At 39.6% G+C, this 27823-nt stretch overlaps 1 protein-coding gene across 4 annotated transcripts; it reads left to right on the plus strand.

The window, feature by feature from the left end:
• The first annotated feature begins 7268 nt into the window (after positions 1–7268).
• LOC134534063 (uncharacterized) lies at positions 7269–24672 on the plus strand. 4 transcript variants are annotated; one of them, XM_063372051.1, is made up of 6 exons: positions 7278–7347; positions 7892–7996; positions 10843–11081; positions 12922–13030; positions 20297–20499; positions 21094–24672. In XM_063372051.1, the coding sequence occupies exons 2-6, from the start codon at positions 7951–7953 to the stop codon at positions 24298–24300; spliced, it is 3804 nt and encodes a 1267-aa protein (XP_063228121.1). In that variant the 5' UTR covers positions 7278–7347; positions 7892–7950; the 3' UTR covers positions 24301–24672. The 4 variants fall into 4 exon arrangements, with proteins under 4 accessions (XP_063228122.1, XP_063228124.1, XP_063228121.1 ...); XM_063372052.1 differs by lacking the exon at positions 7892–7996 and having other exon boundaries at positions 7269–7347; XM_063372053.1 differs by lacking the exons at positions 7278–7347; positions 7892–7996 and adding an exon at positions 8940–9155.
• The last annotated feature ends 3151 nt before the right edge of the window (positions 24673–27823 follow it).

The raw sequence follows: 27823 nt of genomic DNA on the forward strand, positions 1-27823 counted from the left end.
GGTGGTTTAGTGCAGTATTGGCCGACTGCAGAACTTGATTTTTCATTAATGATCATGTCCTTGCATTGATAACCATTTATATTTTGACTGAAGTGTTGTACCTACCAGATAAATGATACGAAAGTTACAGTTCAATTGTTGGGATATGTTTGTGTAACATATTCGTAAGTGCACCACCATAATTAATCCTAAAACTTCACCGATCTACTGTATTATTTTAGTGTAATACCCTCCCCACTAATTGATGAGGGAGAAAGGTGTGCAGTAAATGTAAAGGGATCGGTCATGGTCTCGGACACATTGGCCATCGAGCAGTGTTAAACTCTCTGCTTTTCCCACCATTGTTTTACGTCATCCGGCCGAAGGCCACCCTAAAGCCCGACCTGCAAACGCCAGTATCCGACCCCGCTAACGGAACGCGCCCCTAGCCATGGCTGACCCGAGTCAGGCGAGCGCCGCGGAACAAAGGTAGAATCAACGCCCATGACTTAATCGACCAGATAACCAGAGTCCCGTACATTGTAAATTCAACACACATCAATGATCACATCACTTTTAATTAACAACCCCGTGCAAAGGAAGTGCGATGTAGGAGTGCCCGGGTCACTCACGTGTGGTTTTCTATTAATACATTTGTGAGTGCTCCCCTTGCGGCCTTCAACCTAATTTAATTAAAGTAGTGGGTGACTTAATTGAAACCGACACAAATTTCCATGTATCATTAGCCACTGGAAAATTCATCAAGCGACGAACAGTCTCCAGTGTGACTCAGATTATTCAAACTTATTTCATATAAACTTGTTAAATCAAATTTCCGAAACGTATATATGTATTAAGTTAATTGTTAATTTTTAATGTGTGAATTTAGAGCCACTTACATGTTGTTATTAATATAATATTTTACGAATAACGCAACTTTAGAAACCTTGGCATGAGAGGATGCTCACCCCTCCCCTCGCGCAAGGGTCAGACGCCAGTACCGAGCGACTCGCGGACCGGGATGGACGTGCGTCCCACGAGGAACCATCAACCATAGTCGACACTGAATTCATTCTGGTAAATATAATCACGCACCAAAACCTTTTTTAATCAACTCCCCGTGTGCGCCCGGTCCTTTTACGGTGTAGGGCCTATCCCAGCCGGGTAAACATATCACTCCCCACACAACGCATTACGCGGGGCAGTGCAATATATGGCACGGGCCGACTCCCGCAATAACAGACTTTCAGTTAACTGCCGAAGTGCACGGGCAGTGGTCACATCTAATTGAAGACTTTAATTAATTTCATAGCGAGCCTCGGTCCACACAGGTGGGCCCGCGCGTCGCCGTTTGCAAATTACGGGATTGGCCGACTCCAATCAAACTCTCCACCTCAACCTCGACTGGCGTGAGGACTTAATTTTAGTGACGGCGCGTCAGAGCACCCAGTGTAATCATAGTGTACTTTGTGTAGGGAAATAGTATAACTGTAACTGCAAGTGTAATTGCCAACGTTAAATAAACGTCAGCTCCGCATACTCCGTGCGCGACGTATAAACGACAATACAAAACTGTGTACATTATTTGTGAACCTCCCCAATCCATTTAGGGATCAGCATCCTATGCTGTGTAGGGCCAGTAGTGCATCAGTAATTAGGGACCCCTAACACCACGACAGCCGCCGCCGTTCCTAGTGGGCCACGCTGGGGCTATCGTACTCACCGACCCATCTCGTGGTTAACCACCGAGCTAGCCTGGTGCCCTCCCGGACATGTTTCACGTAATAAACCAATCTTCCCGCTAGGAACTACGCCGTATCTCGAACACGAGAACCCGGGCGACGGCATGTTCTTTGCCTGAAGGCATTATTCAGTGGACAGCTTGGGCCGAATATTCCCACACCTGCACCCGCTAAGGAGGCCATTCTTTTGCAGGACTGTAGTGGGGCCAACCACGACCACCTTCCACCTAAATACACTGACGTCGTACCGACCATGGCCTTTAAGCCCGTGCTCCGCACCGCCAGTACCGTATCCCGTTTTCGGAGCGCGCCCCTTGCCCAGCCGGATTGAGTCAGGCGAGCGCCTCGGGCGTGACCCCAATAGACAACAAACCTCATTAACAGTCACCGCGGCCACTGGCCTTAATTAAAATGCCCATGACTATGATCAAGTCGGAATAGGAGAAATCCCTCTAAAACAATTCACAGTGGGACAACATGTTTGTAAATTTACAGTCGCCAACTTGATGTCACAATTTAAATAATTAAATACATTAAAACTATTGTTAAGCCTTAAGCACCCAATTACCAGGTGCTACATTTTAATTGAGCACCTGGAACATGTTTTAACCGGTAATATAGTAAATTAAATTAATATAAGTTTTTTGATGCCGACTCACAAAGAAGAGAAAGTTTCTCTTCCTTGCGAGGCGGCCATGTCCGGCAGTCTCGAACCACTCCGCGCCGGGAACAGACGTGTGTCCGTGGGCAGCATCCAAGTTTTCTTTCTGTGATTATTTTATTCTGTACTAAATATTTAAATTTAAACCTCTTATTAATTCATAGCTGCCCACGTCGACTCGGCGCGTATTTTACGGAACCGGGCCTATCCCGACCGTCTTTATCGTGATACCGCGCTGCAGATCGTATCACTCACGTAAGTGTTTCGCCGAGTTTAGGAGCCCGCTCATAGAGCCCCCCCTGCACCCGTTAATGTTCGGCGCTGGCCGTCTCCAGCGAGCATCGACCCGCATCCCGCGAGACTGCCGCGGTAACCATTAGTGTCGCATAGTGTTATGTTTTTTCTGTGTTAATTGTGTAACGGCTAGACATCGCCAAGTGTTGGTGAGAGTGTTTTGTAGCGGGACTAGATTAAAGGTAATTCTCACCAACTCGTGTACACTAATTTTCCGGAGTCTCCCGTCCTCCACACGGCCGAGCGGCCTTCACAGTCAAGGGAGAGCCATTCAGGGTAGATTCAAGCCGTGTACCTGGCGGGGCACGCGGGGGCAGAGTACCCACGACCCAACACCAACGGCCTAGCAGCCCGCTAGCCTGGCGCCCCTCCGGACAACAAGAGCACCGCGACGCCCGTAGCGCCCGTCAGGTACCCCCCGGGCCTTTCACATAGGTCGGGTGACGGCAACACCAGCAAGTCTCCATTAGACTTGGGGACATAGTAATATCATTTGGTGGCCCTTAATCTATAGTGAGCAATGGTGTTCTGTAAGAAATATAAAAAATTGTGCAGCGAAAGAACATTGCAGGTATTGTTGGGCTTCGTAGGTAAGTCAGCTTGGGATTATTACAGCTACCCCTCTACAGGCCTCTATCGTAGAGCATCAAATAAAGATGATATGCTACCTCCCCGATAATTTCCCTTCTCATATTAACTGATCAAACCCAATTCTCTATTTTTCCCCACCCTTCTGTTTTATCATATTTACGTCGTCCCGACCATGGCCTCTAAGCCCGTGCTCCGCACCGCTAGTACCAGATCCCGTTTTTGGAGCACACCGCTAGCCAGCGGGAATGCGTCAGGCGACCACCTTGGGCGTGACCATACTAGACTCAAATAAACTTAAGGGCACGAAACCCCGAAGGCTCAACCCCATAAAACAATTAAGGACCATGACACTAGGACACAATTATTAATTCACAGGCATTAAACAAGTGCGTCGTAGCCACTCCGTGCGAGCACCGGACACACGGAGCAGACAAAGAACCTCATTAACAGTCACCACGGTAACTGGCCTTAATTAAAGTGCCAGTGACAATGATTAAGTCAGATTAGGAGAAATCCCACTAATACAGTTCACAGGGAGACAATATGTTAGTAAATTTACAGTCGCCAACTTGATGCCACAATTCAAATAATTAAATACTCTAAAACAGTTGTTAAGCCTTAACACCCAATTACCAGGTACTACATTTTAATTGGGCACCTGGAACGTGTTTTTAGCTTATAATAGAGCCAATTAAGTTAATGTAAGTTTTTTGCGCCGACTCACAAAGGAGGTGAAAGTTTCCCTCCCTTGCGAGGCGGCCACGTTCAGCAGTCTCCAACCACTCCGCGCTGGGTCAAAACTTGTGTCCGTGAGCAGCCTTCAAATTTGTTCCACTGATCGTTCACTCTGTATTTTATTTAATATCCAAACCCTTTTACTTCATTTCTGCTCACGTAGACTTGGCGTGTATTTCGCGGACACAGGCTTATTTCGACCGTTTCCTTAGTGATTTTGCACCGCGTCGCGGACCACACAATTTACGGCACTGGCCGACTCCAGCCAACTTGCTTTCAGCAACACCACTGCGCATATGCTTGCCGGCTGCAACCTCATGAATTGTAAAGTGTAATTTAGTATCATGCTCAATGAGCCACCTATGACAGTTAACTTTCGGTGCTGGCCGTCTCCAGAACACTAGTAACTGCACCCCCGCGAGACTGCCGTGGCAAATTCACAGTGTTATGTTTGTGTCGTGTTTTGTTCTGTAATCAGCGTGTGTTAATGTACAAGGGTTATTTTTTTTTCAACCTCCGATCGGCTGTAATAAAAAAACCGTAATGAATTGGGAAATTATTTTAATGTCAAAAAAAACGTACATCTTTACTCTACTTTTCCACATAATCACCGTGCAGATTGAGGCATTTGTCGTACCGATGCATCAGCTTTCCAATACCCTCTGCATAAAATGATGCCTCCTGCCTATTGAGCCACGTTTTAACAGTGCTCTGCAGTTCATCATTGGTGTTGAAGCGTCGTCCTCCAAGCCACTTTTTCCACGTGGGGAAAAGGTGATAGTTACACGGTGCCAAATCCGGACTGTAAGGAGGGTGATCAAACACTTCCCATCGAAATCTTGGAAGGAGTTGTGTTATGGCGGCACTATGCGGTCGGGCGTTGTCATGAATCAAGACAACACCAGATGTCAGCATTCCTCTCCGCGTGTTGCGTATCGACTGTCTTAGCCGTCGTAGTGTCGCGCAGTATGCAGCAGCATTGATTGTTGTTCCTGGCTCCATGAAATCAACCAGTAGCACACCTTGGTGATCCCAGAATACTGTAGCCATCTGTTTCTTGGTGCTGAATGTCCGTTTGAACTTTTTCGGCTTGTTTGGAGAATAGGTGTGCATCCACTGTTGTGATTGAAGTTTTGTTTCTTCATTATCGAAATGAATCCATGTTTCATCACCTGTCACAATTTGAGTCAAAAAGTGTTCACCATCGTCTGTGTAACACAGCAAAAACGACAAGGCTGATGCCATTCGCCGCTCCTTGTTGATGTTAGTCAACACCTTGGGTACCCATCGGGCACAGATTTTCCTGTATCCGAGATTTTCTGTAACAATGGCGTATAGGGCTGACCTTGAAATGAGCGGAAATTGTTCAGACAGTTCTGAAATTGTGAATCGACGTCTCTCACGAACAACTGCATCAACTCTCTGAACTGTTTCATCTGTTGCTACCGACTTCCTTCCTTGGCCACCTTCATCATGAACATCAATACGGCCTTCGCGGAATTTCCGACACCACTCTCGCACAACGCCATCGCTCATAAAGTTTTCACCGTACGCAACACTCATTCGGCGATGGATTTCTGCTGCAGTGTGCCCTTCTGCCTGTAAGAAACGGATGACTCCACGCAGCTCGCATTTCGCCGTACAGTTTATCGTTGCAGCCATGTTGACATTCCCATAACCAAGCTTCAACTGAGGTGTGAGTTGGCCGCTCCACATGGTTGGTGGAAGGGGGTAAACACTACGAGACGTGTCGATTCGTGTACGAGCGATTAGGGTATCGATTAATGGGCATGCCATGGAGAAATGAAACTGTAATCACACTGTAGGGCACTGTTAAAACATGGCTGAATAGGCAGGAGGCATCATTTTATGCAGAGGGTATTGGAAAGCTGGTGCATCGATACGACAAATGCCTCAATCTGCACGGTGATTATGTGGAAAAATAGAGTAAAGATGTACGTTTCTTTTGACATTACAAAAATTCCCAATTCATTACCGTTTTTTTATTACAGCCGATCGGAGGTTGAAAAAAAAATAACCCACGTAACTGTACCACGGCTTAGGCAGCCGCATAGCGCATTCGCATAGTTTTGGTAGCGGTTCTGCCACCACATAGTATATGTATAGGGAGTACAGCATACCCATGCATACCACCGGAGAAGTCCGTGGATTAAACACCAATTTAACATAAACTGTGTCGCTTACGATTATTCCGCACCACTCCGTCCTCCACATGGCCGAGCGGCCGCACAACCAAGTAGGGAAGTTCAGGATAGATTTAAAGCCGCGTACCTGGCGTGGCATGGGGGGGGCAGAGTACCCACGACCCATCACCAACGGCCTAGTGTCCCACTAGCGTGGCGCCTCTCCGGATAACAGCAGCACCGCGACGTCCGTAGCGCCCGTCAGGTACTTCCCAGGCCTTCTACAGAGGCCGGGCGATGGCAATATAAATGTAAAAACATACATACTCCCCTCCCTCGATCAACTGGCACAAAATTCCCCTATACTCGCTGTCTTTCTTGGCACCTTCCCCCTTTCAATCTTTGTCATGTCACCCACTCTCATCCTCAGCATTGTAAGTTCAGCCCAGTGATCGTGATTTTGGAATCACGAAAAAATGGTTCGTATTACTTACACCATGTCACCATTCTATCGGGACTAGTGTTCGGATGAGACCTACTATTTGTGTGTGGAGAAAGCTACAGCGAAGAATGGGTGAAACAATTTTGACTCAAAGTTTGCATGTGTTGTGCATATGACATAGGCGACTATACCAGGTCCATACGAGTGCAGGCCATGTCATCAAAAAGCTTCTATAAGTAAATAAAAAATGTTAATTGGTATGTTTCAGCCCATTAAAAATTTTAAGTTTATTATTATGTTAATTGTTAATATTATTTTTATGCAAAAGCTAGTTTACTTAAAATACCGGGTGTATGGCATAACCGCTATCCATTTGCATGTAATGTCTTGAAGGTATTTCGATCGGCATTGTTCGAGAGGGAAATGATGGTAATGGTAATGCAGAGGTGTTGAGGTAAGCAGTTAGAAGCATAAATTGGAAGCCACAGGGCTTGTGGTAAACAGCTGTAGAATATATTTTTAATTTTTTAGAATTCTATTTTTTATTTGTACATAAATGTACAAATAATACTGATCACAATTAACTTATTTTTTTGTAGCTTTAGAAAAATAGTAAAAGTTGTACTTTGGATAATTCTGGAACTCTATAGTACCTTTGAGGGTTACCAACATTATGAAGGAAAAACCACTGTTCGACAATGGCGCTGTTTTGATGTAGGTTGGGTTTAGGACGTGATAAAAACGTACAGTCCATTCGGAGTAAGTTGACACATGTCTAATGCATTAAAAATTTGAATCATATAGGATGTAATAAAGTATTAAGTACAATATATATATATATATATATAATGACACTACTTGTTTTTTAACTTAAAAAAAGGTTTATTGTGTTTTGGCAAAAGTTTACAAATTTTATTGGTTGTGTATTAGAATTGAATCAAAATCCGCCGCACTAAAGAACGATTCTAAAAAATAATATTCTTCTAAATTGTTCTTAAAATTAATCTTGATATGTTTATTATAAACAGAATGTACTCCCATTGTGCAATATGCTAAACAGAATTAGCTGGAGAAAGTAAAAACAGAAAATGATCTTGTAAATATTAGACTGGCTGAAGTTGGCTCTATTTTTGCTTGATTCTTCCTCCCCTCTGTTAACCCACCTCGCAAGGGGAGGGTTTAAGGGTTTTTCTCTTTAAAAACTTAGAAAATAAAAAAAGTAGTTGTCTATCTGAAAATAAAATTTATATTGAACTATTTTCTGTTTTCTAAACATATTTTATTACCTATCTATGCTTGACAGGTTTGTGGCATGCATGGAGAAGACACCTGTCTACCTGCCGACCTCTGTAGCGTAGTCGGATGCACACCGGCTTACGGTGCGAGGGGTCCTGGGTTCGAGTCCCGGGTAAGGCATGGGTGTACCATACATATTCTGATATTTGAAAACGAGTTGAAATTGAGATTCGCACTGAAAATAATGACCCTTTGGCTGTTGGCGAAAAGCTGTAGGCCACCTTAAAATAAAATAAAAAACAAAAAAAAACTGTCTACCTGCAGAGATTTTTTGCTCACTTTTAATTGAACTGATAAGTGCACCCTCTGCTCTAGAAAGCATAGTTACTGTGATTTGCAGTGAAAAATGTACAAAAATAATCAAATGAATGGTTGTAATTAAAAATGCATAATAATGCGGAGAGTTGCCATTATTGTGAAAATATTGAAATTCAGAAAATGGTGTTTCTGAGTTCTAATTGTCCTGAAAAACACGGTTAAGTATTTTTAATGTTGCTATCTCCACCTAATGTAACCAGTTGTTTACACCAATTTACAGTATTTTAACTGGCAGAACTGGTATATTTGATCCCAGCCACTTACCCTGTGGGAGGTTTCCACCAAAGAGATTTTTCTATATCCATTCCTGGTAAATGCCAGTGTAGTATTATAAGGATGTAAGATCCATCTAAAATATAAATTGTAAATGAGAAATTTAATTAATTTTTCAGGTTTTATAAGTTACATTTACTATATTCTAGGATTGTGCAAGTAATCACATAGTATCACTGTTTAAAAATATATAGGTATATTGCTACATATAATGAAATTTAAATATTCATGTTTGAACAATTTAGTGCCTAATGAATGCTCATTTGGTTTACGTTAAATTATTGTACCTACCAGTGCCACGTTAATTCTTTTTTAAAAAAAATTAATTTAAAATTTCAAACTACTATTTCCAATTCTTAAATCTAAAGTATAATATCAAACAAAACATGTAGGATGACCTCGCAACCTAAAGTATTAAAATTAATACTAATATGAATCGATCTCAGTTTTAAATTGATCTCACATAAAATATATTTTATTTATAAATGGACTTTTTACAAAAGAATACCTTGCTTATGAGCTATACACTGGCATTTTGAAATTCAAATAAAGGATGACCTTGAAGTGTAACTGACCCAAAAATAAGGATATTTTAAATCAAGAAAATCCAAAAATCCAAAATTCAAGATGAATTTTTAAGTACTATGTTACTCATTCAAATGGAAGTTCAGTTTAAAATGGTAGGTACTTTATAAGATACCTATTATGTTTGCTTCAGAACATTTTTTAACTTGTATTAATCAAAAACTTTCATTACAAAAAATTATTATCATTAAGTTCAGTTACTCTGAAAACCTTTAAAATGAAATTAAGAATAAAATTGAGCATTTATATATACCTAGGTTTCTTTGAATAATTTTTTTTTTCATTCGAATAAAATTTCAAATAAAATTTCACAATATTCATGAATATCAATTTCTAATCAAATTTTAACATACAGTAAAATAAAAAGAGAGTAATATACATGGAACCGTTACAAAGATGTGTAAGTTATATTAAATTAAAATTAAACCTGTCGTAAAGTTTGAATGTTGTTTTATTGATTAGGTCTTTTTCAATAATTTTTTTTTGTGAATGTGTCTAACATCGTGTAGGCCTATCTATTGGTTATATATATATAAGTATATATGTATGTATATATATATACATATACATAATTATATATATGTATATATATACACATATAAATATATATATGTGTAAATATAAATAATTGAGGTCTGCGAGTATTTGAAAAATGTTTGATATAAAATAATTCATTAATACTGAACATTTTTCAAATACTCGCAGACCCCTATTTATATTATAGTACAATAACAAACTTTTTTACAGACTTGTATGTGTATTTGCTGTTTTACCTGAAAAAATAAATATTGTTAAGTAAATAATGAGATTTACATTCCTTATTTGTTACATTCTCTGATAGCTGAAACCAGTGGTGTAGCCAGGGGGGGGTAGGGGGGTTCAGGGGTTCTAACCCCTCCCCCCCTCCCCCTTAGCCCCACTTATTTTTTCTCAACTGAAAGCAGGCTAGCTAAAAGCCTGGGTGTCTTACTGCTATCACCGGCCACTGCACTGGAGGGGAAGAGTAAGCGAGCCCTACCGTTTCTCCTTCCCTTCCCCTACCCCTGTCGCGAACAGAAGCTATAAGGTTGTGACGCCGTGACGGGTCCCATGCTTTCAAATATATTACACCTACTGTATTTAACCAGCGCGGTAATTATAAGCAGGTGTTGACTGGGCTTCCAAAAGTGTAAGGATCGCTGTGTGTGTATAGAATTGAGAAGACATGGTGTCATGTAACTCTTCAAGCTAAAGCTAATTGTTTCCAGGAATAGATCAGTTCTGCCGAAACCCAACCCTTTTTATTCTTTTTTTTTGTATTGTCGAGCTTCGAGCATGATTTATAATTTTGAGTGGACGTAAACAAGGCACTTGGTTTGATAAAAATATCTTTAATTAATTTCTTTCTTCATCAGTCAAACTTTTTTTTTTATTAAAAAATTAATAATATTTTTACCATTACAACTAAGTACCGAAAACTGCTAAAATAGCACTATTTTACACCTTAAAATCCAAATTTTTTCCAGGGGGTGGACCCCCGGACCCACCGCTTTATTAGCCGGGGGGGGGGGGGGGGGGGGCATGCTTCTTAACCCCCCCCCCCCCATACCCATATCCTGGCTACGCCACTGGCTGTAACTGATTGTGTTTGCACACAGACCATTACAGATGTTAGCTCACCTATACTGTATATTATTATGTGTATTTTTTTTCGGCAATGTAGTTTTCAATATTTGTTGTTATGTTATAAAGTGGCATGTTATTTGTATTTGGGAACTAACTTGAGTGTGTTTGTTCCACCAGGATCATGCAAAATGGGAGCGCTGCGGTGTCCCATGTGCTGCAAGAGGAAATTCAAGACCCAGACGTCTCTGAAGTTCCACATATTGAGTTACATGTACAACATCTTCTGCACTTTGTGCTCGAAAAGGGTGGGAACGTTACAGGAGTTGATTGACCATCTAGACGATGGCTGCGAGAAGGCGTACTCAGCAAGCTTTGAGAGAGGACCTGTCTTCAAGCACGCCATTGTACAAACACAGGTTTGTTCAAGCAATTTGTGCTACAAAATTTGGTGCCATTTCTTAATTTCAGGATTAGGGTTGTGAGTGGTAAAACTTATATATTCAGTTCTAAAAATATTCTGAAAAAATATTACATTTTTGTTTTTGAAATTTTACTTTTTTTTTCCCCCAAGTCAACGTAATGCATAATTTAAGGTAGTTTGATATTCATTATACAATAACTTAATTTTCTGCAGATTGTTATCTACTGTTTAAACAACATTTGTTTTTGTTCCTATCAGTCGGTAAAGGGTAGCATAGGTCCTACCCAACACCCTAATGTTAAGTGAGGCTTTAGGTGGCACAGAAAGACAAAATAAATATTTTTATTTGATTCTTTTTGTGTAGAAAAAATTGTTAAAATTTTTGTGTTTCTGTGTAAGTATAACTTGTTGGAAATTTTCCAGTTTAGTATAAATTGTTTTGGTAAATTACCTGAAAACCCCCCACAAATACTTTACCGGGAATCTAACATCTTTGTTCAGGATGTTCAGTATTAGAGGAAACAAGGAAAACCAGGAATAATTAGAAAATTTTGAAATTTGTTTTTTTTTTTTTTTTTTGGGGGGGGGGGGGGGGGGAGGTGAGAGGGGTGTTGGAAATGAAAATAAAATGGAATAGTCAGGAAAATAAGTTACGTAGGTCAGGGATTTTAAATGAAGTGGTTATTAAATGGCTCATTCTGTATCGCTAACCCATTAACTGTACTACGCGTATATAGTGTTCCGGGTCAATATGTGTAATGTTGCGATGTTATGCAAGGTATTTTTGAGCAGAGTTATATTTTATTATAGCATAAATAAGTTGGAGTGTGGTGTAAGAAACATAACTTTGTTCATTATTCCCAGGCTTTTTGTTACTGTGTCAGACAAGTCACAGCATGGAAGCATCCATAAGTATGCTGTGACCTTGGCAGAGTTGAGTGCAAAGATTTAGATTTATTTGTTTTATAGAAATATTACATGTTTCATTATTGAATAATTATATAAAAATCCTGGAGAAGACATGGAAAAGTCTGAGAATTACATTTGTTGGTTTTGCTCAACACCCTTGAAAAGCAACTTTTTAGATGTTTCGCATACGCTCACAACATTATCAACATTATCAAATCCAATATGTTCTTTGTTCTCACAGAGTACAGTAACAGCAGTGACTTGTATGATGTTTTTTAAACCTTACAGTGTGTGGAAAAATATTTATAATTAAAGAGTATAAAATCTAAATAAACAAGAAATAGTACTGTATTTTATTTCCCATAGTTTTGTTTGCAAGGCTAAATCTCATATATGTATGCCATTTTTTATTTATTATCTCATCATAAAAATTTTTTAAGATATATTTCTGTAAATTATAACACAATATTGCTCTTGAATTTATTGTTCTGTTATGAAGATTTTTAACAGTTACCAAGTGTACTCTAATGGGTTTAAAACGTTAACACAAGTTTTTGTAATTATCACTTGCATGAGTATATAAGGCTGGGAATACTGTCTAGTTTGAATGAAATCATTTTACCCCCTCGAGAAAGATTTAAGTGAAGGATGATTGTTAGTTTGGGCAAATTTGTGCATCTGCTGCTTTTGTCATTCTTTTCCCTTGTTTTACAAGTTTATGCCGTGCAAGGGGTTTCCCCCCCCCTTTTCTTTCTTAACCCAGCGCTCTTAGCTGATAGGCCTTACCGCCCTGGGGCCACCATGGGCATTGAATGTGGATACGCCGCATACACAACCGGGAAGAGCGTTAGATCTTTTGGCTATACACAGAGGCTGAGGCTACCCATCCCAGCTTATGTACCACCTCCGGCTCCCTTGTTTTACAGGAAGAACTATTTGACGTGGGACCGGTGGAAGCCGGAAGCCTGTTCAAAGCACGAGAAGTGCAGGTGGAAGAGGTGGAAGGACCGCTGTGTGCCAGTTCCAGCGACGACAGTAGGTGCTTCTTCCCTGGCATTGCATTTCGGGCTGGAGAGTGTTAAGTGCATAGTAAATCAATGAAATAACCAGCTGTGCTTTAAGACTCAGTCTCACATGCAGTGGTGGTTAATTAATTTTCTTGTTAATTTTTTGAAAATTTATGACGATAGCTCTCTTGCATTTAATGTCATGTTACAGATTTTCTCAACAGATATTTACTGTATCGAATGCTTTGGCTAGATCAAATTTACTAATGATTATCTGATTGCGAGTGTTCATAATTGGCGTATCAGGTTTACTATAATAATAAATAAATATATAAAAAAATATAGTGTAGTCAGGTGTTTAACTTTAAAGAAAATTATTTAAATTCGGTATTATGTAGAAGTGGTTCAACACGAATATATTATTGTATATCGTTTTTTACATGTCTACTTCATTTTTTTATGTTAGTTCAAGCATTAGTTTCTGCTGCTGCGATATAAGGTGTTGTGTACAGGGAGAAAATGCGGGCAAGTGCAACGCCCGTGACGAGTCATTCCTCTTCGTATTCCTACCCAAGTTCACGCGATAACACAACACAACAGATTTAGACCAGTCAGAGTTAGACGACGCGACAGTTGACATGTGCTTGCAGACGGCAAAATATTTTGCTACTTTTTCGTCATAATAATGTGTATGTTCACAAATAACATCTCAAAACAGAGATTTTTCAATAGTCTTTAGGTCTACAGTTTTATACATCTGGTCTAGATTTAGTTTAGTGTAGTCAGTCAGTATAAATAACTTAAGTGTAAATAAATCAGTGAAAAGTGTAAAGATAAAAACCATTGTTATTATGTAGTGTTTCTTAGTTTTCCTCATTCGTCACATCCGCTCAGTATATTCACAATTTTTAAGGTAAGCTTACACCATTAAAGTTACTCAAATAAGAATTATTGTTCAGAAAAGTCTACAACGTAAAATTTATGTTGGAATTTCGAATTTAGAGGAAAACCTTTTTTTCCCTTCAAAAGTGTTTAAAAGGATAAGGATTCTGCTATCTTCAGTAGACTCGGAAGCAATTCACACTGGAATCCCGATTTTACGTACGCTCACGGTCGCTTGGATTGCATTCGTAAAATCGTTATCTTCATAAAATTTTAAACACCCCACCCTCTGAAAATACATGTTATAATTTATTGAATGGAATATATATAATATTAAATAGTAAAAATAATGACTGCCCTCTGCCCTCCCCTGCGTTCCCCTTATTTTTTTTTTTAACATTCCATAACTTGCCTCATTGCACGAGTGATATAAAGTGACATCACAGCGACTAACCACAGTTGCACCACGCATTGCATCATGTTAACTTTTGTGTGGTGACAGATACATCAATACTGACCTGCTAGAAAATTTTCAAAAGCAGAGAGAAAGCAATGTCGAATTCAAAACCATTTTCGAGGCAGTAAAAGATGATTGTAATGAGCTTGACATAGATATAAAAATCCCAATATTGGCTGGAAGGCAGACCCACAGATGTAACGTGAATGTCCAGTGCTCATCACCTGAAGACTATTTCAAAGTTGCGATTTATAATCCGTACATGGATTCTATAATGTCACTTACTACAAGATTTGAAAGAGATAAAGGCATACCTTTCAAAGGTGGAATTCTTCACCAACATTTGATGAAAAAGGAGACGAAAGAAGATTTCATGAGAGACATAAAAGTTTGCACAAGGTTTATCAAATCGACAACTTGGAAGCAGAAGCCAGATTATGGTATGACGTCTGGACGAATAAGGAATGTTTGGAAAAAACAAAGCTCCATGATATACTTTCAGAAACAATGTTTTACCTAGCAGTAAGGAGACTGCTTATATTCTACCAAACCATACCCCCCACAACTTGCGGAATAGAGCGTTCTTTCAGCACACTGCGTAAAGTGAAGACGTGGCTGAGAAGTACTACTGGCGAGGACCGTCTGTCCAGCTTGTGCCTTCTAAGTGTCCACAGGAAAAGAGTGAAAAACCCTGGTTTCGAGGACAAAGTGCTTGACTTGTTCGGCAAGAAGAAAATAAATTTACAGTTTGCTTTTTCAGATAAATATTAGAGTCAAATCCATAATCAAACTTATGCATAATAATTTATCTTAAAAATTGCTTTTTATGTCAATACCAGTGAAAAATCGTGTGATGTGTGCATTTTTAATTTGTTTTCTGTATTAAATTATGAAGGTAGAGAAGCATAAGATACTGAAAACTAAATTCTTATACTTTATTCCGACTTAACAATTCCGTTAACTTAATTTAGGTTAATCCTCTATGATTGTGTTTAGACAGTGATATGAAATTCCTCTTTTTTTTATCTATGTTTATATTTTATAAATAACCCATTGAAATGCATGTGTTAAACAATAAATTTAATTATTATAAGAAGATGACCTTGTAAGAAAGTTAATGATTGGCTAGCATATCCAGCGAATAGCGATAGCTAGGACATTCAGCTTATGTTTTGTGTTTTGACATCTGAAAGTCATTTAAATAGCAAAGGAAAAGTACATTATTTAGAACGAAGGAGTATTCGTTCTACCACGGTTTTGTAGAGACATCGTTATTACTTCTGATTATCCACGAGATATCAATTTGTCGCAGGTTTTACTAAAGACACAGGAAAACCCTAACAAGGAGGAAAAAGGGACGTTTGCGGGTGGTTATGAAATTAGCTGCTAAGTTAAATTCGATCCAATAACAATTTATTGACAAACTTAATAACACCAAAAGGAATTGCATTGATTCTCAAACTGACATAACACTTAAACAAGTTGGGTTCTCGTCGAGACGAACTCTTGTGCTAAGTTCCCACTAGAACACAAAACGCACGAATTAACGCTACGTGCTCGATTCCAGAACAATTAAAACAAAACAATACCCTTAATTGTGGCGAGCCGTGCGCTCGTCACAGCTAACGATCAAAACGCCGTCAATTTCAACTACTAAGGCTATACCATTTTCAAAGTTACAAGGAACATACCTAATCTCAATATTACTCAATGTTACACGTAATGTAAATACAGATAGTTAATACCAGAGGTTACAAATATATACACGCCACTAGTCATGTAACGCTGTCAATGCTTATGGGTAGGTTTTCGTTACTCTTACCCCGGTACCATGTGAAGCTCTCTCTGAATTCCTGCAGTAACGCGTCAGTTCGTTATCTTGTTCACTGTCTCTTGGGGCTACGATTCTTCGTAACCGGCGGTAGAGTTAGAGTCCAAACTGTGTAGCGATCTGGTCGCGATAGTGTCCTGATAGTGTCGTGATTGTGTTAATACTTCCGCTCACTCGGCCCTCACGGAGTTTGATAATGCCCGCCCTCTTTGCCCTTGTGGCTGAACCGTCGTTTTTAGCTAATGTTCGTTCTGAAAGATTTTATGCTTACTCCAGCGACGCTTCCACTTGAACTGTCTATTTCCTGGGTTACAACTCGGAGAGGTCTCACCCAGTCGTTGTCTTGTCGGTCCTCGGGCGGCAGCAACTCCGCGGCAATTGACGGTGTAGGCCGGCGAGCGGTGTCGGAGCAGCGTAGCAGCCTGCTGGCTGGATGTCCCAGTTGTTCTGCTAATCGATAGTCTGGGCGCATGCCCTTTTATACTTGCAGGCTTCCCAGACGAGCTGGAAGAAGAATAGTCTCGTCTATTCGGGGGAAGCCTGCCCAGCTCAGTGTGTGGCAGGTGGTATGCCATGAAAAGTCAGGGGTACCATACTTTGCAAGTGTACGCAGGTACACACGTTACAAATTTTGCAAGATTTTATTATAGTTTCGACTGACATTCAAGTTTTTACTAATAAAGAACTGTGGCAAAAGTAGTATTAATGAATTAGATTATGGTGACATCAAATTTGAATCATCGTAGTGACGTCGTCCGGCCGACGACCCCCCCAGAGCCCGACCTGCACCCGCCAGTATACGCTCCCGCTAACGGAACACACCCCTGGCCATGACCCACCCGAGTCAGGCGAGCCGAACAGCGATTAAAGGCAAACCCGCGAAAACCTGAGTAGACAAGAGAAGAACCGTACCCATTCCTCCTGAAACATTAAATTAGGATTTTAGCGACAATAAAGTCTCTTCCAGACACACCCATTTAGAGTCTAGCGTAATGAGGTCAAACCTGGCGCAAGAGAGGCCGAGCCTCCCTCGGACGCCATGCCAGTTCGGCAGTTCAGCACAGCTCACGGACCAGGGCGGACCTACGTCCCACGGAGGGGCAACAGCCTTTGTCTTCATCGAAAGTAACGTCCGGTAAATATAGTCACTAATTAACAGAACCCCTTTTTTTTACTTAACCTCTCTGTGAGTACCCGGTCCCCCTTTTCGGTCCAGGACCTAGTCCGACCGCATCAGTTTAAAGACACCCCGCACCACACTTGGTCAGCGGGGTTGATCTTCAGTATACGGCACGGGCCGCCTCCCGCAACTCACAGAACTTTACTTAAGGTCACGCGCACGGCGCTGACCACAAACCCGCAAGGGAGCTTGGACAAACTTAATTGCGGTGCGTGTTTCACCACAGTGGGCACAACACCCGCGCAGAGACATTCGTATACGGGATTGGCCGTCTCCAACCGTCCATCCCTTAATTCAGTGTATTTTGTTTCCCGGATTTTGTATTACCAACTTACGTTACCCGAGTAACGAGTGCCACGTAACTTGTGCGCGCCCCCTTAATTCAGTGTATTTTGTGTCCCGTATTTTGTATTACTAACTTACGTTACCCGAGTAACGAGTGCCACGTAACTTGTGCGTGCCCCTTTAATTCAGTGTATTTTTGTGTCCCGTATTTTGTATTACTAACTTATGTTACCCGAGTAACGAGTGCCACGTAACTTGTGCGCGCCCCCTTAATTCAGTGTACTTTTGTGTCCCGCCTTTGTGTTACGAAATTACGTTACCCGCGTACCCAGTGAGACGTATGAGACGTAACAGCGTCCGAGGCCTACGTAACGCGGAACACAAACAATACGGCGCCACGGAATAACGAGTAAACCCCCCCCCCCCCCCCCCCGGGGACCTCTGTAGAGTGTTGTATTGTGTACGACTCGCTCCTATGAATAAAAGGTAAGACACCGCCACCTCAACTCCACGTCTCTTATTTAAACATCATCTCACGCAACACCGCCGCCGGCCCTAGTGGGCCACGCAGGGGCACATACATCCACGACCCCAAATTCACGACTAGAGCCGAGCTAGTCTGACGCTCACCCGGACAATACATATCAAGAGCCGCCTTTCCCCACTAGGAGCCACACCGGGACTCGAGCCCGAGACCCCGGACGACGGCAGTAGGTGATAAACTGCAACCACGATAGGGTTTCTTCACGATCTATTGCTTGCTTTGAAACGAACTATCAAATTTTCACGACGGTAACGAATGAAACCAGTCAACTAAGTTTACAGCCTGCAATACTGATTACTGACGCTGTTCAACGTGCTGTAATGCCAGCGATCAACATTTTTAACTGAAGAGGATCGAGCTGAGGAGAATTATTTCTGCAAGTTCACATCAAAACCGCTCCAGCTGGAAGGAAGGAAGGCCAACGATTGACCGGCAGTGGCGATATAGAAGCAGTTGAGGGCGCCGTGTTTCACACAGAACTTCAAAGTCGACCATTGGTGCGTACCAAACAAGACCTTTCCCACTGCGAGGAAGGAAGCAGCGGCAGTGAGCAGCCATAGTTCCCGGATCACGCACAGCTGTGTTGCAGAGCCAGAGGTCATCTGTGTCGTCATACTTTCTCATGTACTGACAGAGTTTGGTTGTCGTCGTATTGAATAGCATTTGAAAAATTTTCGAGAGTCCCTTGAACTATCGATGATCAAGTAAATAATTTTCTTTTCATATAATCTGAGATCACACTAATTTTCCAGAAGTTCATCTTCAATTTAATTTTATTGTGAATAATTTTTGGCATGAACTAAATTTTAATTTGTTCTAACTATAATGTTGATTTTGTGTCTGATCAGATGGAATTAGAAGTGGCTGTTTGATTAATAACTTAACTTTGCAATTTACTTTTGAGAATTTACCTTGTCCTTTAAGTGTAGTTCATATCCAGTGGTCCAATTTGCTGACACCATTGAGCAAAAATAGCCGTAAGCACTGTTTAAAGGCACTCATTGATAACATGATTTGAGCTGATAATATTAAATTGAGTTTGAAGTTACATGATTTGAAACAATTACTTTTGATAGTAACTTATATCTTATTTGAATATTGTAAACATATTTCACATTTGTAATTTGAAGCTTTACTATCACTAAATAAACTTATAGTCCTCGACTACTGAATCCAGTTGTGCTAATTCTTAATGATAAGCAATTATGATTCATATCGAAACATACTAATATTCATTTAACTGTGAACGAGGGAATATTTTGTGTGATACAATATTGCCGTGATAAAGGTAAACAACAGTTTAAAATAAAAAAAAAAATTGTTTGAAACAATTTTTGACTATAATTATAAGCATAGTTTGGCGTTACATTTAAAAACAACTATTTTATAGTGTGATAACATATTTAAATCGTTTCTCTCCCAAAGTTAAATCTTTTGACCAACACGTTTTAAACTTTATAATTAATTTAATTTGTACGCGACATTTATTTAGAGGTAAAGAGAGCAATGAGTTGAAGGACTGTATTCTTGATATTTGTGTACCCGAGACGCTGCAAAAGTATAAGGACTGTATTCCTGCATTTGTGTTACTAAAAATTCACTTGTTTCAATAAAATAGTTTATATTTAATTAATAAAGTAGACAATAAAGTTTTTTATGGCGAATGAGTACTGTGTTCTAGTATTTTAGTAACAGGACAAAAAATTTTAACAGGGTCAGAAATGGAACTATTTTATGGCTAGTAACAAGCCGCAGTTAGTCTTCCAAAATATTAAAAATACTTCATACCCCTAAGTCTAGCCCTCCCCCCCCCCCCCCCCCTACAAATTATCATATGGGCGCCCTTGAATATAAGAGAATACTGTAACTTATACGTTTTTATTCATAGTATTACATCCACAGTCGTTTTGAGTTCGGAACAGCTATGGAAGACATCATAATTCTTGAGAAAATCCACCGGCTTGTGGATGTGCATTCCATTTTTTCCACATGCTAGGTCTACAACAAAAAAGTTTTTAGTAATTTGTGAACTGTTTAGTCCCTTCTTTTCTGTGTGTTTACGCTCTTGAATTTTTGGTGAAGAGGTTTCTCGCCTGTGCCTCGTGGCTGCCGCAGGCTGCTGCTCGTGGTCCCTCGTGGACTGCCAGGACGAGGGGACGGCGGACCCGCTTGCGGACGGCGACCAGAGTGGGGACGCTGCCCCCGCGAGGAGGGCCTCGTCGCGGCAGCTCTTCACCTGCAACGTGTGCCGCACCACCTTCACCGACATTGACGAGCACGCTAGGGTGCACCACTCCGAGCAGGACGTCGAAGTGCACGTGAGTCCCGCAGCGCAGCGTTAATGTTCGTTCGTTTTTATGTAACTTTTGTGTCCTTAAATATGTGTTCATTTGTGTTGAATATAACTAAGAATAAACATTGTTATCCTAAGAAATTATTTAAATCTTGAAAATGTAAAAATATTGAAAATTTATGCAACTATATTGTACTATTGTTTTAAATTAATATATTTAAGAAACTGTTTTCAATGGCTTCCAGTTTAAGCATTTCAATTTTACTGTATGATATTTCTTAATTGCTACTAACTTGACCGAGTAAATTTTGTGTGTACAGCTTGGAGAAAGTATTTTCTTTCTTTTCAAAATTAGATTTCTGAAACTCTTTTATAATTGGAAAACCACTTACTTTTACCTTTCCAAGTCCATTGAATCTTAAAATTTATCTAACATGGTTTAAAAGTGCTCTATAACATTCACATGGGGTTAGATTTTGGGATAAAGGCCTGGAATGTGTAACTAGAATATCACAAAAGATTGATGTTCTTACAGTAAATGAGTGAATGTTAAATGTAATAATTTATTAATTGTTTGGTTCGGCTTTTGTAAACTTACACATTGTTTCTTACATTCCAGAGACGGGATTTGAGCATCCAGTTTTTCTGTAAAACCTCGAGGAGAGAGGTTAATGACATCACCTTCAATCATTCACAGCAGAGATCGGCAGGACAAGACAGTGCTCTTGACGGAGAACATCAGCAAGCAAGAGGCATTGTCGGTGTTCGTGAGTGCAACAAAAAACCTAATGACTTATACAGAGCACTACCAAACGGTGATGATTCATTTACTTCTGTAGGTAACGCAAGTGTTAATAAGAATGTAAAAATGTCTTCAAACCAAAGAAGTTTTATTTCCCGAAATAACAGAGACACGGAACATGCCTACAGTTCATCGCAAATCAAGACCGGTCATGATTCAGAGCAAGCATCAAGATCCTTGCTCATCCATGAAAAGCCAATACACAACGTGAGCAGTGATAAAACTAATATTGAAGAAAGTGTTTGTAGCAACAGTGATAAAAACAATATGCTTTGTGTGTGTAGTCCAAGTAACCATCAGCATGGTGCCAAACAGCAACCCAGTCCAGCAATTGATTTTTCTGAAGCCATTCCAAAAATTTTTTCACAGAAAAATGGGAAAGAGATCCCAACGGTTGTAGTTTTTAGCGGGAATAGACTTACTTCTATTCTGACACCGATGACGTCTAGTATAAATCTGAAAACACTTAAAAAATGTACCTCTTTATCTGAATTAGTTAATGCTATTGGATCTCAGACTGGAAAAACTTACCCTAGAGCTGTAAATGGAGAATCCATTTACAGAGATGGAAATATACTGTCAAGTTCTGAAGTGATCCAGGATTCCTCTGCCAACTCGAAGCCTGACTGTCCATCCACGAATGAGTCCAACTTGTCGTTCTCAGCAGACAAAGAGACAAGTCAAGAAGGTGGTGTACACAATGACAAGCAAAAATTAACCGCTGCTACCATTAGGAAAAAGATTAGAAACCAGAGGGAGTTTATTGTAAAAAAAAGTGTTGACAGTGATGGCAAATTTCTCGATAATGTGTATACTTGTCGTAATTGTGGCCTAGAATTTCAAAAGTATCTTTCGTTTTGTAAACATGTGTGTGGGAAGGTAACAAATTATTGTGATAGCCGGTTCACAAAGGAAAGAATTTTGACTATAAATTTTAAGGACAAGGAACCAGAAGCAGAGACACAGAATGCTACAATAGAAATTGGTTTAGGAGTCGACACTGAGCTCAGTGTTCCTTCAGCCAGAGACAGCAGTGAAGTTACCAATACAACAGAAGTGACAGATGCTGCCTCCAAAGGTGGTAGTGCAGATGTTCATAATCAAATTAAAGCATGCAAAAAAAGAAAAAGAGTAAGACCCCAGAAAGAAGTTTTACCATTACAACCAATGATATGCCACATTTGTTCAACTGTCTTTACAAAAAGATCAGCTTTTGTTGGTCATCAGAGGATGCATGCTCCAAAGGTTGCCAGAAGAATTGCGCTTAATGCAGATGGCACTCCTGTAATTTTTACTTGCGAGATATGTTCTTTTGTTGCTGAGCATAAACAAGGCTATAATCAACACATGAGAGTACATTTTCCAGAGGAGTATGAGCAAAGGTGTGCTGAAAGAAGAGACAAACTCTCCAAAGGGGCTGAATCTAAGAGGCCTGTCGCCTCCGAACAAGAGCAGGAGGATGTTGGAGTGCAAAATGATTTAGACCTATCTTGTAACCTGTGTGGTATGGTGTTCTCTAAATACATTCATCTGGATGAACATGTACGCTCACACTATCACAATGTGGATGAGTACGCGGAGAGTGAAAGTACGCTTGTGGATGCTGTTGTCGAAAGAGCCGTTGCTACAGTTCCATGTACTTTCACGTGCGAAATATGTTCCAAGACCATGGACGTTGTGTTTCGCCAATTGCACATCAAAACCCACCTTGGCGATGAGCGCTTCACGTGCGAAATTTGTAATGAAAATCTTTACACTCGCGAACAATTCAATTTGCACATGCGTGCACATAAAGGAGATAATCCTTATTTATGTAGAGTGTGCAAAAGAAAATTTGGCTCCCCGGAAGACCTAGGAAGGCATATTTTGTCTCATAATGGCCCGAAGCGGTATCCATGCCGTTTCTGTAATAGGCGTTTCAAACAACCTTTCTCCAAAGTGGAGCACGAAAGGCTACATACTGGGGAAAAGCCTTTTTCGTGCAGCTATTGTGGCATGAAGTTTCGTTTGAAAGGCACGAGAGAGATCCACGTCCGTATCCACACGGGCATTAAACCTTATTGTTGTAAAGTGTGCAAGAAGAGTTTTCGATCAAAGTACAATTTGCGAGATCACGAAGCCACACATTCAGATGAACGTAACTACAAGTGTAGCATTTGTCCCAAAACATTTAAAACTGCAGTTTCACTATCTAGTCACAAAAACAATCACACAAAACCTTACAAATGTCCAGTTTGTCAGAGAAGATTTGAAACTGCATATGCAGAGAGACAGCACCGGCATTCTCACTATGCTGCAAAAAGTACGCTCAAGTACAAATGCACTGTATGTGGTATTATGTACGCTCGTTCATTTGGTTTGAGAGACCACATGTTAACTCATACTGTTACACCTGAGCAGCCTTTAAATATTAATGGTGATAAAATCAAGAAAATGTCTCTAAAAGAGGAAATTGAAATTGTCGACAGTGAATCTGCTCAAATGGCTGACTTGGCGTTGAGAGACTTAAATGACGAGTGTATGGAAGCTGCGGAGTTTCTTGTCAATGCGAATGAAGATGGTTTTGAGAATCCAAGATACACTGTGCAGGTTGCAAACAAAAGTGAGGTAAGCTCTCAGTTTATAGTTGATTATCCTGAAAAAGTGCATTTGCAGGAAAGTGAATTTGTTAGTTCAGCTGCCGAGGACAAAGACCACCCTGGATCGGTACTAGCAGTTAGCGACTTCACGTCTGATGCATACTTCATAGCGGGTGATGGTGACGAATGCCAGCAGTTACTGCTGGTAGAGACTACCGAAGGAAGTACATCTTCTCAGTACATTCTGGCAGTGGCCAACGAAGACTTATTAGAAGTTCCTAATCTGGATTTATCGGATATTTACAGTGAGTGTGAGCCCTCTAGAGAAGCTAAGTTAAAAAACCAACAACCTGGTGATTTTTCAAACTCCGTAACTGTAGAGAGGGTAAGTGCTGAAGAAAATGTGTGTGTACCTCCTGCACCTGTAAACTTTGAAGAAGTGTAGATTGAGGTTGACAGTAATACATTAGTTTACCATGAATTATTTCAGACTAAGGAAATGCAACTAAGAAAAATATGCAAAGCTTAAGCAGTAAAAGTGAGCATAAATCTAAGTCTTGAAGCCACATAAACAATGGTGTACTGTAATATTAATGTGAGCCACGAAAAAATTTAAACATGTTCAATCACTGTTAATGAAAATTAAGTAAGTTATTAAATATTTTATTGTAGCACAATTTTGTTACTGGATGTTTGAGATTGGTGTAATAACCAACATTTAAGTGGCTGTGTTGAAATTGTTGGGACATTATTATTATTATTATGTAATAGTCATGTCTCAAGAAGGATAAATAATAAAAATAAATTTTCTATACAATATTTTAAATTATACTGTAGCTGTAATGTACCAATATGTTGAAATCTCTGCCCTGCCTCGAATTTAATAACTTTGTTCTATCTTTTTAAGATCATGCCCATACATTTCCTTCACCATTCATTGTGCTCCATGGCTAGTCCCTACAAACCATATCGCAGTAGTTGCTAATAAGTTATTAGTGTTGCAGCCGGAGGGCTTATGTGGCCCTATCCCCCCCATAGCGGCCTATTTTAATTTACCATTTGTAGCCTCTTAGTGACTGTTATTTAGGGTAATTTGGAACTCCATGGTATGAACTGCGGGCATCAATCGACCATGTTGTAGTGGTTTATAGGGTATTTTTGTGTATGCACGTGTTTTCATTCAATGCAGCGCGTCGCTGCACGGCTGTTCAGTCACCTCTGTAAATCTAACTTAAGGCCACTCGGCCCTACATCATACAGGAACACAATTAGTGAGCCAGTCATGTGAAGCATAGTCCGCACTGTCGTGAACCAGAAAGATGGACCGAGTAAAGCCACTGCTCCAAATCGGGACATGTCCACATGTACATGTGCCGTGTCTTGGTAAACACACGCCTACCAGAAAACCATTTCAGTTCATTTGTAGCATAGCATAATGAAGGTGTTATAGCGCGATCACTGAGTGGACTGTATACGAAAACGATTACAGATGCCATTATACTACAACAATTTAACGGTGAGGCTACACCATAGTACTACTCACCGCCATGATGAAAAATATGACTGACTTCCGGCTGGAAGTCCAGGGCTGCCAACTATTGGCAGAGGATGCTGAATAATGGTTGCCACTACACAGCAGCGCGGGAAATACAAATTTGAAGTATTCAGAGACTTCTCAGAAGCACTGATTACGTTGAGGTCTAATAAATGTTACTAACACGAAATTACACACACTAATATACAGTCTGAACAGAAGGGCTATAATTAGGGACAAGATTATATGGTAAATTGCAATCAGACTGAAATAACACTACAAAGCATGTAGATAACACTGAAATGTAAGTTTACACCGTTTAGTACCGAAATGTAACTAAAACATGAAATCAAAAAACCAAATTTTAACACAAATGTTATCTTTAACTATAAAAAAAAATTGGTTGTCTGTAAAGTCGGTTTAAGGACGATAGTTTAACGTGATGTCATAACAAAACATTGTTGAAATGATTGCATAGTTTTATGAATAAAATTGAATCGTTTTTATTGAATTATCACTATTTTCTATGGATACAGAGGAGAAGTGAAATGAAATCTTCAATTTAATTGATAAATTTACTTTTATTTGCACTCATTAATTCAAATATGTTTATTACTTACTTTAAAGCAGTGGTTCCCAAACTGTTTCAGCTGGCGACCCACCTTTCCTCATAGGAATACCTCCACGGTCTATCGGTCCATGGTGGAGTATCCCTTCCTTATGTATTTATATAATTTACCATCAAATAATGCAAATATATATACACTTATATCAATGCTTTTTTTAAGATACCGATTGATATTGATAAACAATTTGTGTTTTGATTTGAAAATGGTTGACAAAATATAAGCACTTTGTAGCAAAACAGTTATTTTTTTGCACACAATTCGATTAGTTTCGATTTTTTCTTATATTTTCTGATGGTTCATTCGATGGTTATATACATATAGTTTTAGGATATAGTCGCGACCCACCTCTGACCCTTTCGCGAGCCACCAGTGGGACGCGACCCACCGTTTGGGAACCGCTGCTTTAAAGAACAGATTATTTTAACTATAATTTATATACATGTTTGCTATTTAACTTCAAGATCGTCGAGAATGTTTTATGCTTTTTCGCAATTACACATTTAACGACGAAGTTTGTTCATCGTGAAATTAAAAGTAGAATTTAATAAAAATGCCCTTGCAGTTAATAAAATAAGTATTAGTAAGTTTAAGAAAGAATTTCGGCTTTAATATCCAACCCAGACGCTCGTGGTGCGCTGGGGCCGAGATTTAAATTCGTCGAGAATATTTTACGTTTTTATGTCTTCCAGTGCTCAAAATGATATGCAATTGTGGCCCCGGGCACGAAATTTTATTTAATTCACTAGCAGACCCGGCCACGTATTGCTGTGGCTGAGTGATTTAGAAAGGATTTAAAAGACAAAATTTAACACAGATTAACATAACCTTTGCAGGAAAGGTAGAATTAATTAATACTTACAAATTTTTTAACATGAAATAAAATTTGATGAACTCTGATTTTCTAGCTAATATTGTTTCTTTATTATTATATCTGTAGATTGACAGCTGAAGATAGAAATCAATAATTGTAATAATACAAAAATGCGAGGTTATGTAGTACTACATTGATCAACAAAAATGTGCACAACATGGATAAAAATAAAATTTGAATTGAAACGTAGCACCATCTATGAGATTATTATGTCAGACAGTACAACAGTTGTCTGTAAAAACTGATTTAAGGCGCCATCTGTTTGTGATTTATGAAACTTACAATTAATAACACCAATCAACATTGATAATCAGTTTATTATTAATTATAAAAATACATTATTAAGACCATTAATCGAAATAAAAACTGTCCTATCTCTCAAGTTGGAAAAAATTACACATAAATGCCAATTTTCATCGAAATCGGTTGACTTGGTGAATAGTTCACTGGAAACAAACATCAGGACACTGGATTTATATATATTAAGATTAATAATAACGCCCCTTGCGATAAACAAAGGAAAATATGTATTAAAGAGTGCCTGGTTGCCGCGGAAGCGGATAGATAGCGCGATTTGATCAGTTCGCGTCCGTCACCGTAGATGACAGCACCGTAGGGGAATAATATTATTTTGTTTTTATAATACGATTTTATAACAAATACGCATCCCAAATACACCAAACTTGTTTATAATGTGTTACAATATTTTTTAAAACATTGTGCAAAAGATCCCGGGTGTTATTTGAATTATTACGTGTAACTGTAAAACACCATTGTTCATACAAAAACGTATTTGAAAATTCAACGTTACTTTTAAATAACCATACCGATTGTGCTGAAAATCGGTAGACGATCGTTAAATTACATAATATTAATAATTCAAATGACGAAAACATGATTGAAAAGTCAAATTGATGGTTGTTCCAATCGAGTG

This window comes from Bacillus rossius, chromosome 7 (genome assembly GCF_032445375.1).
Source record: "Bacillus rossius redtenbacheri isolate Brsri chromosome 7, Brsri_v3, whole genome shotgun sequence".
NCBI classification, from domain to species: domain Eukaryota; kingdom Metazoa; phylum Arthropoda; class Insecta; order Phasmatodea; family Bacillidae; genus Bacillus; species Bacillus rossius.